This window comes from Propithecus coquereli, unplaced genomic scaffold (genome assembly GCF_000956105.1).
Source record: "Propithecus coquereli isolate 6110/MARCELLA unplaced genomic scaffold, Pcoq_1.0 Scaffold139, whole genome shotgun sequence".
Lineage (NCBI taxonomy): Eukaryota > Metazoa > Chordata > Mammalia > Primates > Indriidae > Propithecus > Propithecus coquereli.
In genome coordinates, this window is record NW_012138191.1 from 1,052,457 (window position 1) to 1,070,032 (window position 17,576).

Sequence of the window (17,576 nt, forward strand, 5' to 3'; positions counted from 1 at the left end):
TTTTATCTAAGAAAACTAGAAAACTGGATCTCTAATGAAAGAAAGATGAATGATTTTGCTGAGGGACTTAGTATAAGAATTTTTAAAGTGAAGAGAAAAGAATTTTTTTTCTGCGACAGAAAAACTAAAATTAAAAAGGTATCAGTTTTCTTCAGAGAAATTTACAAATTTAGTGTGATTTTAATAAACGAATTTTTAGTGGACAAGAAGGAAACATAATACAATTAAACTAAATTCATTTGGAACAGGAATTCCACCAGCAATGACAAAAAAAGAACTGAAAATTAATGGCCATGAAGGAGAATTTATTATTTATACCACTTCCAGCTATTAAGCTATATTATAAAACATAATAAAAACATGAGTCATTGCATCCAGGAAAGCAAATTTATTAATGAAAAAATATAAAGTGAAAAAATGGATCTAAATTAACAACAAAAAAGGTTACATCTATTAAGGTGTAATTCCAGTTTGGTGGGATGATTCTTTAGGCAAAAATGGATTGATCTCACTGAGAGTATATAACGAAATTAAATTCGGATCGATGAAAGGGTTAAATTACAAATTAAAAAAGAAGTGAGAGAAATAGGAGTGCAGGGAGCTGATCCTGGGGTGGGCAGTAAAAGTAAACCAAGAGCTATAAAGTAAAACATTAATCAAGCTGACCTCATAAAATGGATTTTCCTCTGTTTCATAAAACAAAAGACACTGTGCCCTTTATATAAAAAGTGCCATTATAAATAAATAGGAAAACTGACATTAGCCCTGAATAGGCGATTCATAAAAGCAGAAATATAAAAACCAAGAAACACATTTTAAAATGTTCAACCTCAATAATAAATAAAGACATGAATTAAAACAACAGTGAGATAACACATTTTGTCTGAAATTTAATTATTATTTAATGATAATACTTAACCAAGATCTCAAATGAGAGAGGCCGCCTCATATCGTACATTGGTGTCGGAGGACTAACCCAGTGCGATGTGTTTAAAGGACAATTTGGCAATGTTCACAGAGGTGCTTAAAACTCTCATGTCTTTTAACATAGTAATTCTGTTTTTAAGGCATTTTTCTAAAAGAACTTTAGAAGTTAGACTTGATAATTTATATTCAGGACTGTTCTCAGTGAATTATAGTAGAAAAAATTCCTTACTGTCTAGTGATAGGAAATAGGTTTTTAGTGAATTGTGAAATATGGTTAATATAGAACTACTCACGCAAAGCACTTAAGTGTGTGTTTATATTTGTATGTAAATATATATATTTGTTTTAAACAAGGAGTACATGAAAAAGTGTGTCTATATAGGCAAAAACGACAGATTACAAAGCCAAAAGTCAACACCACTGAATCTCTGAGCAGTAGCATTCCTGGCAGTTTTATTTTCTCCCTATCCTTTTTTGAATTTTCAATTTTTTTCAAAATAAACAAGTATTACCTTAAAAAGCATAAAAATTTTTGTTTGAAAAGTAGTGCAAAACCAGTAGGAATAAAGACTCATTCATAAATTATTAAAGAAAATGTCTCAATTTTCAACATTTGTTTTTTTCTCATTGATATTTCCTTCACTGAAATCTGCTTTTATTTACTTTTTCAATCAAGCCTGACAACTTTTTTCTCCCCCAATAACCTGGGAACGGTTTTGGGACACTTGGCGGTATGACTTTGTAACAGAATGGGCACGAACATGCCTGTGCTACTTACCCATCGTCTGGAAATTAAGTGCCACCATCTGACAGCCTGCGTTCCAGAAGAGCTGAGGCATGTAGTTGGATGAATCCACACGTGTTCCTTTTGGATAGATCCTGCTGAGCTGCATTTTGTTATATCTGGACCATCATGTTAAGTAGTGAATGCAATTATAAAAATCATTAGTCAATAGTATTAACTGAGAGGCTGCCTTCTACTTTTCTCTGTTGGGGAAAAGAAATAAATATTGCTGATCTCATTGAGCCAGTGGGTGAAATATAAAGAAAGCTTTCTAAGCAAACAGAGTAAGTGTGTTCTTAGCCTATGAACTTAGCACCACCTTTGCAGAGTTTTGTGGGTGAAAACCAATGAGGTGGCAAAACATGGATGAGTCAAATTCAATGTGATTTTGTAGAGAGTATTAAGGACAAACTTAATGACTAAGGACACACAAGGAGGCTGGAGTGTGTTAAGTCATGTGAGAGATGATATTGTGTTTCGCAGAAGCAGATAATACGAATTGTACAGCTGTTTTTGAAACGTTCTCTGCTCATTTTGTTAACCTTCTCTGGGAACGCTATTTGCCAAAACTGTGTGCTCTTTTTGATTGACAACAAGGTCAATATAGCACACAAGTTTCTGATCTTGTTTCACATTTTTGTTCTTACCATCACCAGTCTTCTATCCTAAGAACCTTGTAGTTATCGGAAAATGCTGTATCTTTAAAACAAGATTGTCTAGTTCCTATTACCAAGTTAAGTAGAGGTTAGGTAAGGTTCCGAGCTACGTAAAATGGAGTTGAATGTTAACTCTGGAACTTGCTAGCTGTATGATCTTGGGCAAGTTATTCCACCTTTCTGTGTTGCAGTTTCCTCATCTATAAAATAGATTTAACGAATCCTATATCACAGGACTATTATGAGGATTAAATTACATAAGACATAGCAAAAGGTGTATCCCCATAGTTAATAATAAATACTAATGATAATGGTTTTTTTTTAGCGTGATTTTTTTTCTTGGAGTATACATTTCTTTCCTCTCCTGTTGGCGAATTTTAAAGGTGAGTGTTATTCTAGAACTTACTTCATGAAATTGAGCACTTTGGGATATTTAAAATTAATTTTATGAAAAAAATTTAAAGGCCCGTTTCATTTTATACCTGTTCATGAGTAAGTTTTTGGTGTCAGTAGTATCGACAAAGCCACTATTAGTAATATATATTTACATTCTCACCATCATTATCCCAACTATTTTTTTTTTTTTTTGAGACAGAGCCTCATTCTGTTGCCCGGGCTAGAGTGCCGTAGCGTCAGCCTAGCTCACAGCAACCTTCAACTCCTGGGCTCAAGCAATCCTCCTGCTTCAGCCTCCAGGGTAGCTGGGACTACAGGCATGCGCCACCATGCCCGGCTAATTTTTTCTATATATATTTTTAGTTGTCCAGATAATTTCTTTCCATTTTTAGTAGAGATGGGGTCTCGCTCTTGCTCAGGCTGGTCTCGAACTCCTGACCTCAAGCGATCCTCCCACCTCGGCCTCCCAGAGTGCTAGGATTACAGGCATGAGCCGCCATGCCCGGCCCCAACTATTTTTTAATTTGACATCTATTACATGTAAGTATGTGAGGTGCCAAGCCAAATGTGTATACATATGCATGGATATGCATAGACATGATACTTCTTATATCTTACATATATATAAAGTACACAATTACGTGACACATGTTGTACCTAATCCAAAGAGCAAACCACAAAGCTAGTACCATTATTTCAGTTTTACACACGAGGAAAGTCAGGATTAAGCAAATTGCAAAGGACACAGCTTGATGGTGTGAGGGTAACCTTGAAATCTGGGCTTCCTATACTCCAAGGCCAGTTCTCTTTTCCACAAGCAAGGCTATCCCACTCAGCATTGTATATGACACCTGGAACTATTTATCACTCCTGGGTTATAGACTTAAGCCATTCTATGCATCTTCCTCCTTACTAAAAAACCAAACAAACAGCACATGACTTCAGTTACGTTAATTCAGTAATCATCCGTCAAATCAAGGATACTCTACAAATTCCACCGGAGACTTCGTAAGTTGTTCAAGTCCTTTGGTTTCCACGAAGGAAGACATTTCAAAACTTTTATTTCTTTCTGAGTTAAACAACAAAAACAAAAAAGGAAAGTGAGAAATAAAATTCAATGTTATCTATTATAAAATTACAAAAGAAGTAGGCAAAGGTTCAGTAAAGTTGAGGGCAATTAATCTTCCACATAACTTTCATATTCGATTTTTTTTCAGTGAATTATTTACCTGTAATAAAAATCAAGTCTTGTTAGTTGTCTCTTCTAAAATTTACTACTTGGGTCAGATCTACTTATGGTTGTGCGATTTAGGGACACAAATGTATTTTAGTCCAGTATAGTGTGGAAATGAAAACATTTTTGTCAAAAGAGCAGGGACACTGTGGGAATCTTTTGCTCTAAATCCATCCAGATGGGTTTCTTGGGGGCTATTGTTGGGGATTAATAAGAGAGGCCATGGGAATGTTTGTGCTAGATGCTGACTATCTCTTTCATGCCTAGTTGTCACCTTCTCAGTTTGTGTATGCCCTTTTGGTTCAAACAACTAATGAGACATTAGAATTACGGTATTTCAAAACAGAAGGATCCTTGAAAATTTTCCACTCTGATGGCCTCATTTTCATACTAGATGAGAAATAAAATAGAGGTCAGAGAGGTGAATGTGCTAAAGGTCTCAATATTCTTGAACACAAGAGAAACATTTTGAAAGTGAATTCACGCCTCTAGTTAGAGTGAGAAAAACAAAACAAAGTTATCTTAGTTTAAAAAGACTGAGAGTAAAACAATGTCTCTACTGTCTTCCCAACTAAAGAACGGCTGTTATGTATGGTATTCAGACAAGTGTCATAGACAGTGGTTAGATAGCTCTAAGTTTTTAAAACTGAGTTACCTTTCAGACATTTTTCCCATCTTTGCCCACCTTCCAAAATGAAAAAAACCTCTTTCTTCTTCCTAAACATCCCGGATCCCTTCTTTCTCTACTTCCTCAACCTCTCGAATTTATTCTAAGGTAAACCCTGACTTTTCTTATTTTGATCCATCCTTAATCTACTTTCATATGGCTTATTATTTTAAGCATGACTGTTAGTTAAAGTTAAGTCAACATTAATGGGTACTTTGTAAAACATGTTTAGTATCCTTTTTATAAGAAGGTGATAATATGATATAAAACACAAGGAGAAAAGGGCTTGTTTGTAAGTCTGGCTGGTGCTGTCTTTAGCAGGTTCTGAAGAACTTAAATGCACCAGCTTTTTCTCATACTTGGCTACTTGTCTAAGAGCTTTTAGCTAATGAATTGGGAAAAGTCATTTTGCAGCCAATGAAAGTCACAGTAATCTAAAAATAACTACTTTAGGATGTTTCACATTGAATGACTTGTGGTGGGAAACATCAGTAATTATGACAAAGAAAATGTTGGAATCTTCATATATAAACTATTTGGAAGTTGAATTCTTTATTGTAGAGAGCTAGATCTCATATACCACTAAGTTCAGACTCTTTGGGCAAAATAATACAAATATAAATAAATGCATGTTATGTAGAGTCTTGAATTTTAATACATCTATAAAGCTATCCTTTACATGAGGCTGCTGTGTTTAAGCAAATTTTCAGTTTTTAAGAGCACATGTTTATGAGCAGCTAATAAGTTTCAAGGATTCTCTTAATCTGATAGCATCTTAGACTTCATGGAAATACAAGGGGCACTTTCATAAAAAGGGCTCTTTTCTCTAGGTAAAGATAATATTTTTCTTTACATCCAACGCAGATGTATAGTTGGATAAAGGGAAAACACAAAGTGATGGGAAGTTGATTTATTCTCCTAAAAATATAAAATTTGCTGGACAAATGGAATGTGAGTCCTAGTTACAGTTATTAGGGTCGGCCAAGTTTCTGCCTCCTTCCTTTTTGGAAAATGGGTAGTTTATTTTAACACTATCATGTATATAATGGATGGATCCCACTGCGCTATTGCAAACAAAAACCAAATGTCAAATTCTCAATTAGCTGTACTCTGGTCATGTGTCTTTCCAATAACCCTGTATAGCCTGTAGACTTGTTAAACATTTTTGGGAAATATCATAGAATACTTTCTCATATGATTATTTTTCATATTAATATATCAAAATACATGTATATTTATATATGTGCATAAAGATAACAAGATAGTGAACTTGTATGTACTATGTATTCAAGACTTCACCAGCACAGAATGGCTCTATGAAGGGGAACGTTTGTAGGTTTAATTACTCTGTATGTAAAATATATTCATCATACACTACATTAGGGATTTTTCTCCAGGGAACTTACTTTTTGAAATTTCAAATGACTCGAACTTGACCGGCTGAATGTAGTTCACCAGGTTGGACATCTCTTCTGTGGCCATGGCCTCACTCCCAGCAGTCCCCTGGAAGCAGGAATAAAAAACAAACAAACAAAAAAAGCATTTCCAGAGTAAGCATTATATTATCAAGGGTTATTTTCCCAGGAAAATCATCACCTGGCTCAAGAGAGCAGAAAATCATCCCTCCTCTTCTGAAAATGATTATTACCAATAGAAAATTCCTTATATGAGAAAACAAAAGGATACTTCATTTTACAAAAGTGAGGGGTGGGAGGAGGGAGGTTGGGTGGTGGCTGGCAGTGTGACCCCAAAGGCATCGGCACCCCCTGTGAAGAGAGCCTCCTGGTGTTACAGAAATGCAGGGTCTCAGCCCCACTGCAGGGCTCTGAGTCAGAATCTGCATCTCAATAAGGTGATTCGAATGCAGGAATGCACACTACAGTTTGTATAGCTCATCTTCCACAGCACAGAGTCCATAGATGATGCCTGAGGTTAATAAATCAAGAACTCACTGTACAATAAGAAAATTATGTAGGTGACCGCTGAATGTACTAAAAATTTTTAGTCAAAAATAATAATAAGTTGCCTTGTAGAAATGGGTGGGGGTAGCCAAAAAGCTATTCTTGCTTTTCTTCATAATTTTTCTTCCCTCCTTCCCTTCTTGGTTCCTCGTGTGTCTATCAGACAAGCAATATAGTATAGTGTAAAGGGTCATAGCTCAGGTTCTAGAGCCAGATTGCCTGATTTTACAACCCAAACCCGCTAGTGAGAAGGGTGCAACCTTGGGCCAGTTACTTAAGTGCTCTGTCCCTCTGTTTACTCATCTCTAGAGTTACGATAAAAACGTCCCTATCGTATACAGGGTTTTTGTGATTATGAAATGAGAGTGAATTTATGTGAAAGGGCTTAGAACAGTACTTTAGAACAGTAAAATCTCATGTTACTTTAGCTATCATTAGCTATTACTCGTTACTTTGATAGAGTTTTTAATAAAGAAGAAAAACAATACTGTAGCACTGGCACAAGACAGGCCTCTGTAGACTGATCTATATTTCTCCCAGTTTTAGAAGAGAGAATGCACAGAGACAAGATTTCTTTTTTTTTTTTTTTTTTTGAGACAGAGTCTCACTCTCTTGCCTGGGGCGAGTGCCGTGGCGTCAGCCTAGCTCACAGCAACCTCAAACTCCTGGGCTCAAGCAATCCTACTGCCTCAGCCTCCCGAGTAGCTGGGACCACAGGCACGCGCCACCATGCCCGGGAGACAAGGTTTCTTAAACTCTGGTAGCAATATTTTCGTTAAATGTCAATTGGGAAATATTCATTTGCAAATCGACTACCAGTTAGTAAGATAGTTTTAGAATGATCAAGAATCACTGATCACAAATTATACACAATTGAAATAATTCTCAGGCACATATACGTTGCCAGGCATTGTAAGCAGTTTTCCTTCTGGAAATTAAGTTGAAATTTAGTGGAGGAACATAACGAACCAAAATTTTAGATTTAAAAAAAAAAAAATTATAAGAGGAAGAACATGAAGTAAGAATAATTTGCTGTTTGTTTTATTTTTAACTAAATGATAAAGCTGGAAGTAATGAGAAAGAGAATCTCCAACACACTTGAAGAAAGCAGATTCAGTATAGATTTTTTGATGAGGACTCCTGCTAGGACAAAATTCTAAAATTCCAATTGACCTGCCCCTGATTTGCTTCTAGATTCTGTGCTATTAATATTTCTGAGCTCATCAAATTACTTGGAATGCTTGAGCTTTTATTAATAGGTAGCTATAGTGATTCCAAAATTACGATAATGCAATGAATGTCATAGTGCCGAACATTTCTCCAAATCCCACATCTTCTCCAGACTATGAACCATGTCACAATCTATTTAATTGCCTCAAAAATTGAAGTTGGCAGTTGGATGCCGTACATTTACTCTTTTTGCCACTAGATGGCAGAAGGTGACCGTGGGATATGCCCAGGTGGTTTTTACCGAGCCTGACAAGTTGGCAGAATGCACCTGACGCTGGAAGCCCTAGGTACCCACCTCATCCATTGAAGATTTTTTACAGTCATCATCATCGTCATCATCATCACTCTCTGTATCAGCTTCTCCTGTCAAATTAATAACACATCGTGATGTCAACATTTACAGCTTTAAAGCACTTGTAACACACACGTGTTATCAAATTTGATTAGACCATTCTTTGGAAATTGGGCTCTTCGTTTGTTTTAAAATTGTTTTTCAGGGATTTAAATTTTATTTGTTACAGGAAAAATTTTTTGAAGTATTTTCTAAATCATTGCTTCATTTGAGCCTTAGCATAATTTAATCCGATAGATCTATTTTATTTTATATTGAGAATGGTGTCTTAGCATGGTGCCCAAAATTAGTCTTGAACTCCTGGACTCAAGTTATCATCCTGTCTCAGCCTCCTGAGTAGCTGGGACTATGGGTATGCCCCAATGTGTTAGGATCAGTTACAGAAAAATCATACTGACATTTTGAATATATTTTTTTTCTAAATTTGATTGTTATTATAATAAATACCATTTAAAATTTCCAAATTCTATAAAAAATACTTAACATTTTTTTCTCCATGTGTTTTTAAAAACATGGCACCATATACAGTTTGCTTTCTATGGTACATGTATCTTATTTTGATGTTTACATTCTCTCTCGGGGTTTCTATGACCCTAGAACAGATAAACTATCTATCTTTCATCTTTTCCTCCTTTCCTAAGCCCTGACCCTTCAATGCAATGCTTAGCCAGCACATAGCTCAGTGACCTTATGTCAACCTTTCCCAAAGCCATGCGGACCTCACAGAAGTCCAAAATGAAGTCAGGAGCTGGGGAAGGACCTGTGGGCCTTTGGTAGCACAACTGACTACACAAAACTTGTAAAGTGCCAACCACATCCTACAATTTGTCTGCAAGCTTATTTGATGGATGCATTATTATCTAAACAATGCACATATCTTACAAAATGGTAGCATTCTGTTGAAAAGGGTGTGAAAAAATGGATGAACTCTTAAATATCATTATGAAAATCTAACTCTATCTGCAATAATTCAGCTTTATATTTACCCAATAGTAATACGATCATTTCAGTGAACTTACTCCTCCACGCCTGAAGATTTAGTGGACATTTCTGCTAAGTTAAATACTCACACTAGTATGAAGCATTACATTCTTCCACAGCTCTGGGCTTCAGTTAGACCCAGTAATATCAGTTATGTAAAAAGATTTTCAAGTTAAAAGTAAAGAAGTCATAGTGCTCAATTATTTACTTTAATCCTTTGGGGTTCACACACTGCAATAGCACTTTCATCCCAGTAGATGGCAATATTGGCCCAACAATGAAGCAACTTGAGTTGGCACATGTCCCCCGCCCTCTGAAAGTTAGCTGTTCTACCCCATCTATATAAATGACACAGTGCCCAGAGTACTGTCCTCCAAGAAGCCTATAAATGCTTTCCATTTGGCTAACAAAGTTCAATCAGTTACTGAATGACAGCAATGAGAAATATCTTCAGAGAGAAAAGATTTCTGAGACCACTAAGGGTTATTATTTATGACTTATTTATTAAACAAAGCCACAGACAACCACTCTATGATGCTGATATTGTGTTGGTTAATAAAGTGACTCAATTATACTTTGGATAGAAACATATTTTATTATTATATTAGAGACATGTTATTTTAGGATGTTGTCACCTAAATTTTGTCCCAAGTTATTATTACTTTTTTTTTTTTTAAATCAGAGAGAAGATGCTTTTAATCAAGTAATTTAAAAAGTTGTTTAGCAGAGCCTTCTACAAAATGAGCAGTAATACACCAGTCATTTCAAATGCCAGTCAGGTCAGTCTTTGGTTTATGTGGGAAAGAAAGAATTTCTCTTTCTTTACAACAAAAGCAGAGACCTGATTTTCCTCTAAGTCTTTGGAGGGATGTTGGGGGAATCTTATTGAGCTATAAAAAAACATCTTACTGTCCCCTACTTTTTTAGGGCCAGTGTATCAGCAAAGGGTAAATCCTGCAAAAGGTATCTGAGCAGCCAGGGCCATAAGTGCATTAGCTTTGAAATGACATCCATTTTGTGTTTTTCAAGTTACTTGAGTTCCCAGTACTGTGAACATCTACAAACCAAATGGTAAATTAGCAGTGCTCCTTATTCAGGGGACTACCTACATATTAAAATGTCCAAAAATTTCCATCGAAATAAATAATGATTGCACAATAGACTACGGGACTCGCTTAGGAAATCTACCGAATAACTAACAGATTGCTGCTCTTTCTCTGTATTAAGCAATCATGTTCACTGCCTGTAAAAATCGTCATTTGTGTTACGCATCCAGTTAATAAGAGGGAGAGAACTGGTAGTGGGAAAGGCAGATGGTAAAAAAAATACAACAACAACAAGTACCCACATGCAAAGGAAGACAAGGTTTACATGCTAGCATCCAAAGGACAGAGCTGTGTTAGGGAATAGGTGTTAGTGATAGGCCTGGCCTCTTCATGGTATTCACTTCAAAACTTCAAAAAGAACATTCGCACTGAAAACAAAAGTTAATTTTGAAAAAAATTTTGAAAGAATTGTATAATAACGTTTAAAAAAGTACACATTGGAAAGCTACAAAACAAAACCCTTCCAAAGAATTATATGATGTCTGTGGATAAGGATTTTAGTCTAACCAATAAAAGGAATTGGCAATTGAGACAGAAAAATAGAAGAACAGATAAATCAGAGTCTCAGACAACCTTTTTCTAAATTGACCTAGAGTTTATATTTTAAATTTTTAATTATTTTAAAATATTTTAATGTATAACTTTTCTGTATACAGAAAAGTACATATCATAAGTGCTCAGTGAAATGAATTTTTGTCAAATGAATGCGTCTGCGTAACCAGTATCCAGATCTAGAAACAAAATATAACCCATCTCTAGAAGCCCCGTGGGGTTCGCTTCCAGTTACTTCTTTTCCAAGGGTAACGATTATCCTGACTTATAACAGCATAGATTAGTTTTGTCTGTTTTTGTACTTTATATAGATGGAATCATATAGCATATACTTTGTATTTGACTTCTTTTGCTTATGTTTATTTATAATGATTCATGCATATTTTTAGGTATAGTTGTAGATCATTCTCATTGCTGCATATTATTCCTTTGTGTGAATATATCATGATTTATTTATCTGTTGATGAGCATTTTGTTGGTTTCCAGTGTTTGCCTATTCTGAATAGTGCTGCTTTAAGCAATTCTTGTACATGTCTCTGGGTAAACCTAAATATGCGTTTTTGTTGGGTATCTACCTAGGAATGGGATTCCTGGGGTCCAGGGGGTACCTATGTTCAGGTTTTGTAGATACTGCTAAATAGTTTTCCAAAGCGATTGTTCCCATGTTAGTTAGATTTTGAAATGAAGAACTTCCTAAAGTCAAGCTTAGAGTTTCCTCCGTATAATCACCCTTCAATCAGGACATTTTTGTAATGCAGATTTCAGATTCCCAAGATTCCGACTGAATGTGGAAAATGAATTAGACTAAAAGACAAATAATCCAAAGGAAACGAGTGATCACTTTGAATTCTTTTCTCATCAATCACAAAAATCTATTTCGATCTAAATTTAAAAAGAAAAGGAATGATATTAAGCATTTCCTAGTAGCTTTGTTAGAGAATTCAAATAATTTTGCCATGGCACATTTTTTAAAAGCTCTGTAAAATACGGATAAATCGAAATGCCCAGAACTCTTGAGCATATCATCAATGCGAATGCACTCAGTGCCCAGTCCTATGGCTAATGTTTCCCATATGAAGCTTAAAATCATGTGGTCACTCCAAAGATTATTCGGTTTATGTGGTATCCAGAATAACGGCCAAGAGATGGTCTGTGTACAGCAAGTATGTTACCTTGCATGATATAAGGGGCATTGTAGATGACATTAAGTTAAAGACCTTGTGATTGGGGAGATAACCCCAGATTATCTAGATGGGTCCAATGTAATCACAGGAGTCCTTAAAAGCAGAGGACATTTCTCGCCTGTGGTCAGAGGGAGATGTAACTAAACAAGGAAGGGTTAGTGAAATGCAACATTGCTGGCTTTGAAGCTGGAGGATGGAGCCCTGCGCCAATGAGTGTGGGTGGCCTCAAAAAGCTGGAAAAAGCAAGGAAATGGCTTTTCCCTTAAAGCCTCCAGAAAGAAGCGCAGCCCTGCCGACACCTGGAGTGTAGCCCCGTGAGATTCTGTGGGCCTTTTGACCTACAGAACTGGAAGATGATATATTTGTGCACTTTTAAGCCGTCAAGTTTGTAGCAGCAATAGAAAACCAACAATGTAGTTGAAAACTGCTGACATAGGAAGGTTAAAAGTCCGTCTAAGCTAATCCCAGAGCAGCAACTCTTAAACCCACACACAGCATAAGGAGGAGAGCCCAGTAGCCCCTCACCAGCTCCTGGGGATGAAGGCTCGAACACGCTGGAAGAGTCACTGTACGTGTTGGAAGCTTGTTCCGAGAGCTTCTTTTTGCCACTTCCTTCTGAAGACTTGTGTGATTTCTTCTTATTTTTCACCAAAATTTTATACATTAAATCCATAGGGCTTGGAAGGGGAACTCCAGATTCCAGCTAACAGAAGAGAAAAGCATCTTCTTTAAAAATACTACCCCTTCCTTTCAGATCCCGTCCTCAGACCCTCAGCAGAGCCTTGGATACCAAGAGTGTCTAGATTATTCTTTACCATGCCCAACGCCGCTCATTAAAGTGCTCTAAGGGGGTCCTGCATGGGGGCTGGTTCATAGCTTTTTTTTTCCTTAAAGATATATTTCAATTACTGTATTTTTATTTTTTTGCAACAAAATCTACATGAATGTGACCATAGCACTGGTAGATTTGATGTACTAAACCTGAACTTTAATGAGTTTTCCAACAGACCATATAAATCCAACCACCCTGATGTAGGACAGATACGAAAGCCTTGGCCTTAGTTTTCTAAGGTGGGAAGCCAGGCACCTGCCAGGAGGAGTTGGTGAGGATGGGCAGAAGCTTCCAGGTGACCCTGTAGAATCCACTTTTCAGATACAGCTTAAAAACAGCAAATCCCCTCATCCTGGTATGAGGTAGTTTAGCTACACATCTCTGTGGCACCACGAGAGGTGAAGTAGAGGACTTCAGACTTCCTCCCAGCCCTGAGATTGAAGGTACCACATTTGCAAGCCTTATTTCTAGTGTTTCAAGCTGGTGCATTTAATGGGAAAATCAATTTCCCATGAGAGGGTTATTAGATATTGTATCAGAGAGCATGTATGCAAGCCACAAGATGGGTTATTTTTAGCAAGTCTATTGAACTCCTCAGATAGTTTTCTGCTCTTTGCTTGCAATGACTCTGAGTATGAACTCACTTAAGGGTATGAGGAGATCGGGCAAAAGGGTTCCAGAGGGAAGAGGGTACTTTAGGATATTTCTGCTGCTTTTCTTTAGAAAGCAGGGCTGTTACCACGGCAATAGGATGCCTGAGTTGTGCCACAACAAAAGTTGCATGCAAGGAAATAGGCAGCAGCCAGCAAGAACAGGCCAAGAAGCCGCTGTGCCACTTGTCGTGTCCTGTTTTGACAACCCTCTCATCCCAAAGGGGTGTGATGAGCTTCCCTGGGAGGAATCGGAGGCCTGTCCTTTCAGACTGTCTTCATGGGCCAATTGCAACTGTGGGGAATTCTGCACCCCTGAATGAGTATCCTCAGGCAGTGAGGGAGGGAAGAGACCGTGGGAAGAGGAAAAGAACAGATGCACGTCTTCTGTCTTCCACCCTCAGCTGCGCCCAGGGCTCATGTCCTCCTGGCCAAAGAGTTTGTTATCAAGTGCATTGATCTTACCAAGACACATAAACACGGAAAGGAAGTGAGTAAGTCTCCTCCCAACCCCATCCCTACATAATACACGTGCTCCTTCAGGGGCAGACATCAAGACTGCTTACTGGGTATTTTTCCAGCGGCTCCATGAGAAGAGCATCCCCAAAGATCAGTCGGCAGTACTCCGCCATCTTGGCCTGCTGCTTTGGGCTGCGGGGCAACAAGAAGGAGGAAAGCAGGGAGGCTTATTCAGAGAGCTGAACAGGATTGCGTTGTATTATTAACTACAAAAAGAGGTAATTCCCCAATCCCACCATTCTGGATCAGCTTTTATCATTCTACATCTTTATCCTGACTTATGTGAACTGGAGTAACACACACAGGTGGTCAGCAGAGGCACCGGCCATGTCAGGCTATTTCTAAGGCTGACCTGCACACAAACGGATGGAGAAGACAGCAGGTCGTTTGCCTGTCACTGGATTCCTGAAATTCTCAGTGTTAAGAGACTCAGTCCCTTTTATTTAATTCCCTGTTTCTCAGTCAGTAGTCACTTGGAGGGGGACCTTTTCATGATTCCATGTGAACTCTTGGGTGAAATTTGTTGGATGGACAGAGCAGCATAAGGAATGTTAATGAAGAGGTGAGGGAGGAGAGAAGAGGGAGGAAGGCAGGAAGGGAGATGAATAGAAAGGGAGGGAAGAAGGAAGACACACAGAGAGACACACACACGAATACAGAGAGAGAGAGAGAGAGAGAGAGAGAGAGAGAATCTCAAAAGGTCAAAAAGGGCCAACCAGCAGACAATGTGTCCACTTAGGGAGGGGGCCCTGGAAGAAAGACAAGAGTAGCAGGCACCCTGGGGAAAGGTGTGTGTAACTCTTAAGTACATAACGGGAAAGCAAAGGTGGTATAGCCTGAGTGTGTTGCCAGTAGGAACCTGGTCAGATGGGAAAGGCTGGGGCTGCAGGGTTTGCTGAGCTGAGCTCCAGGCTGTGAACTATTCCGGATCTATAAAACGAGGAGGATAATAACTATTCTTGGAAAGGGACGGAGGATGCTGAGAAGATGAAATGAAGTAATGGATGCAAATGTCTCTGAGACGTTAAGAGCGGGGCGAATGTAAGATGATTCCACTGTTACGAGGCAGCGTCCGCCAGCTAGACTAGACAAATCGTGCACCCAACAACTTGTAAACACAGTTGATAGAGGGGAACATCCACATTCTTTCGATGCTCCTGCTTTCCTAGACCTTTTAAAAAGCAATAAACTTTTTTTTTCTCATTTTGTGGAATGTTAAATATCATTATAAAGGTATCCAATTCTACTGGGTTTTATGGATGCTGATTTTGATCTACAGGCTGTTGAACTTGATTTCCCAGTAGTTTTCTTTACAGGCTGCAAAGATAATACATTTTAGCAGAACTGCAACTTGTACTAAGAATAAGTAACAGTGATGAAAAGCCTTTTTTTTTACCACAATTCAAATTGATTGTAAAATGTAATTCTTATTTTCATTCCCTCTTCTATGAATATGAAGCCTGGATGATGGGCTGTTTTTTTTTCTCCTGGGAGTGGGAGTATTGGGAGTTCAAATCATATTGCAGTGATTCACAGGGGAAAACACTCTTTATATCCCTGCGAAAACAATCAAACTATGTGCTTTTGGGGGTCAAGTGAGTTCTTTGGGGTTCAAATATGAACCCCCAAGGTCACTGCTTTCTTGGAACTGCAGGGAAAGGAAAGGCAAGATTCAAAGAGTTTGCAAAGCCCTCCAATCTTGCACCTTCTCACCATTCTTTCTTGGCTTGTGTGAGAGTTTACTACATGGTTTATGCAGCCGTCAGAATAGACTGCAACCTTCCTCTGCAGTACCAGGGAGAAAGAACAACTGCTCATCAGAGAATTGACCCTGAAAAACACTGGAGGTGGTCGTTTAAGGACAACTCATTAGAAACTGTGTCGATGAGACCTTTGGGAGCAGGCAGAGAACTGGCAGCCCCTGGCATCCTCAAATTCAGGTACTCTGCCTCCAAGGATAACTTGCACCAGGGTTCAACCAGGTCAGCCCACTGTCTGGCTGCAGCCGAGAACAAGCCCATTGGTGCTGGGCCTACCTGTTCCAGGTTACACGAAAGAAACTGTCCAAACCCTCCATTTTACTTTCACAGAATGACTCTGTTAAATATCCAGAGCTTGACTACTCCACGCGTGGTCTCTGGAGCAGCAGCATCAATATCACCTGTAGCTTATTGGAAATGCAGATTCTGAACCAGAGAATCTCAGGCAGTGAAGTCCAGGAAGCCCTTTTGATGAGGCTGATGCAGGTTCAAGTTTGAAAACCTCTGTGACAGATTAAAATAAGTCAACAAGTGCTGAAATAGATGACATTTTCCTTGAGTGTTGGAACTCGGGAGCCCCAGATTCTCTTTGGGTAGAGACCTGGAGTGAAAGGGAAGAGTTTACCCTAATGCCCTGCTTTCAGGCTTTCCCAGCAAACCATATTCTCACCAGTGGAAAGATTTGGGGGAGATGTTCCAAGTATCCCCAAGCAGATGTCCTCTTTCAGGTGGTTCCCAAATCAGGCCCTGGGGATTTTGCTGGAGCCACGATTTTTCCTCAGTTACACGAATCACCTGAGCTGTTAAGGCTGCGGTGACAGGGCCAACTCCCCAGTCCCTTGATTCATGTAGTGAGGACCGAAACCCTGAAACATGCATTTTAAACAAGCGTGCAGGTCGTTCTGATGCAGGTGGTTAATGAGCCGCAGTGTTTCGAGCTGAGCTCTACCACTTCATTCAAATCATTCACCTGGGGGTATTATAAAAATGGAGATTCTGACACAGAATCCAGGGTGGGGCCCCAACTCTGCGCATCTCTAACAAGCTCTAATGTGATGCAGATGCTTCCGGTCTGAGGACAACACTTTGAAAAACAAGAATCTATGTCTAACTTGGACTTCTAAAGACCTGCCTCAAAACCAACTGAGATGGAGAGAACAAGAGGTAGGTGTCCAAGAAAATAACAAAACGAACTATTTATTTACGTAATCAAGCTATTCATGTTCTCAATAAATACACATGCCCACCCGACAGGGAACTAAATCAGAGCAGAGAGCAAATTGAATAGAAAAAGTCAGAGGAAAACAAAGCGACTTTAATTGCAGGTCAGAACTGCAGAAATAAAAGGCATTAAAATTGCAATTAGCACCAAAAAAAAAAATTCCTGAAGTGTTTAGAGCATTAATATCAGCTACCATGGAGATGAAGTGAGAGGAAAAAATTCACAAATGCATTTTGAGCTTCAGGCCATGGCAGACATTTCTGAACATGTTAAATACTCCAAAAGTGTAGGCATCTGGCAAAGTGGTCAGTTTTCTGACCAAGGAACTCATCTCATTTCATGGGGTAAATCCTACAAGTGGAACTATTAATAAATCAATGTCCTTCTGTATAGAGAAGGAATCTGCAAATCATGAAAATTAAGGACCTTGTCCAAAATCTCATAGTTGTCTGTGGCCAAACAGGGCTAGAGGTTACTTCACTTGAATTCAGTGTAGAATTCTTTTTCTGAAAGTGCTAGTTCACAAGTTAAGTGGAACATTAGGGTCAACTAGGGCTTTTTTT

The 17,576-nt window shown here is 38.4% G+C and overlaps 1 protein-coding gene across 1 annotated transcript in view; it reads right to left on the reverse strand.

Moving 5' to 3' along the window:
- Positions 1 to 17,576, reverse strand: part of PLCB1 (phospholipase C, beta 1 (phosphoinositide-specific)) — a 756,841-nt gene that overhangs the window by 145,994 nt on the left and 593,271 nt on the right. The window contains 6 exon segments of the mRNA XM_012639238.1: positions 1,706 to 1,830; positions 3,748 to 3,832; positions 6,071 to 6,167; positions 8,151 to 8,218; positions 12,556 to 12,733; positions 14,079 to 14,163. Of these exon segments, the coding sequence (XP_012494692.1) occupies positions 1,706 to 1,830; positions 3,748 to 3,832; positions 6,071 to 6,167; positions 8,151 to 8,218; positions 12,556 to 12,733; positions 14,079 to 14,163 (638 nt within the window).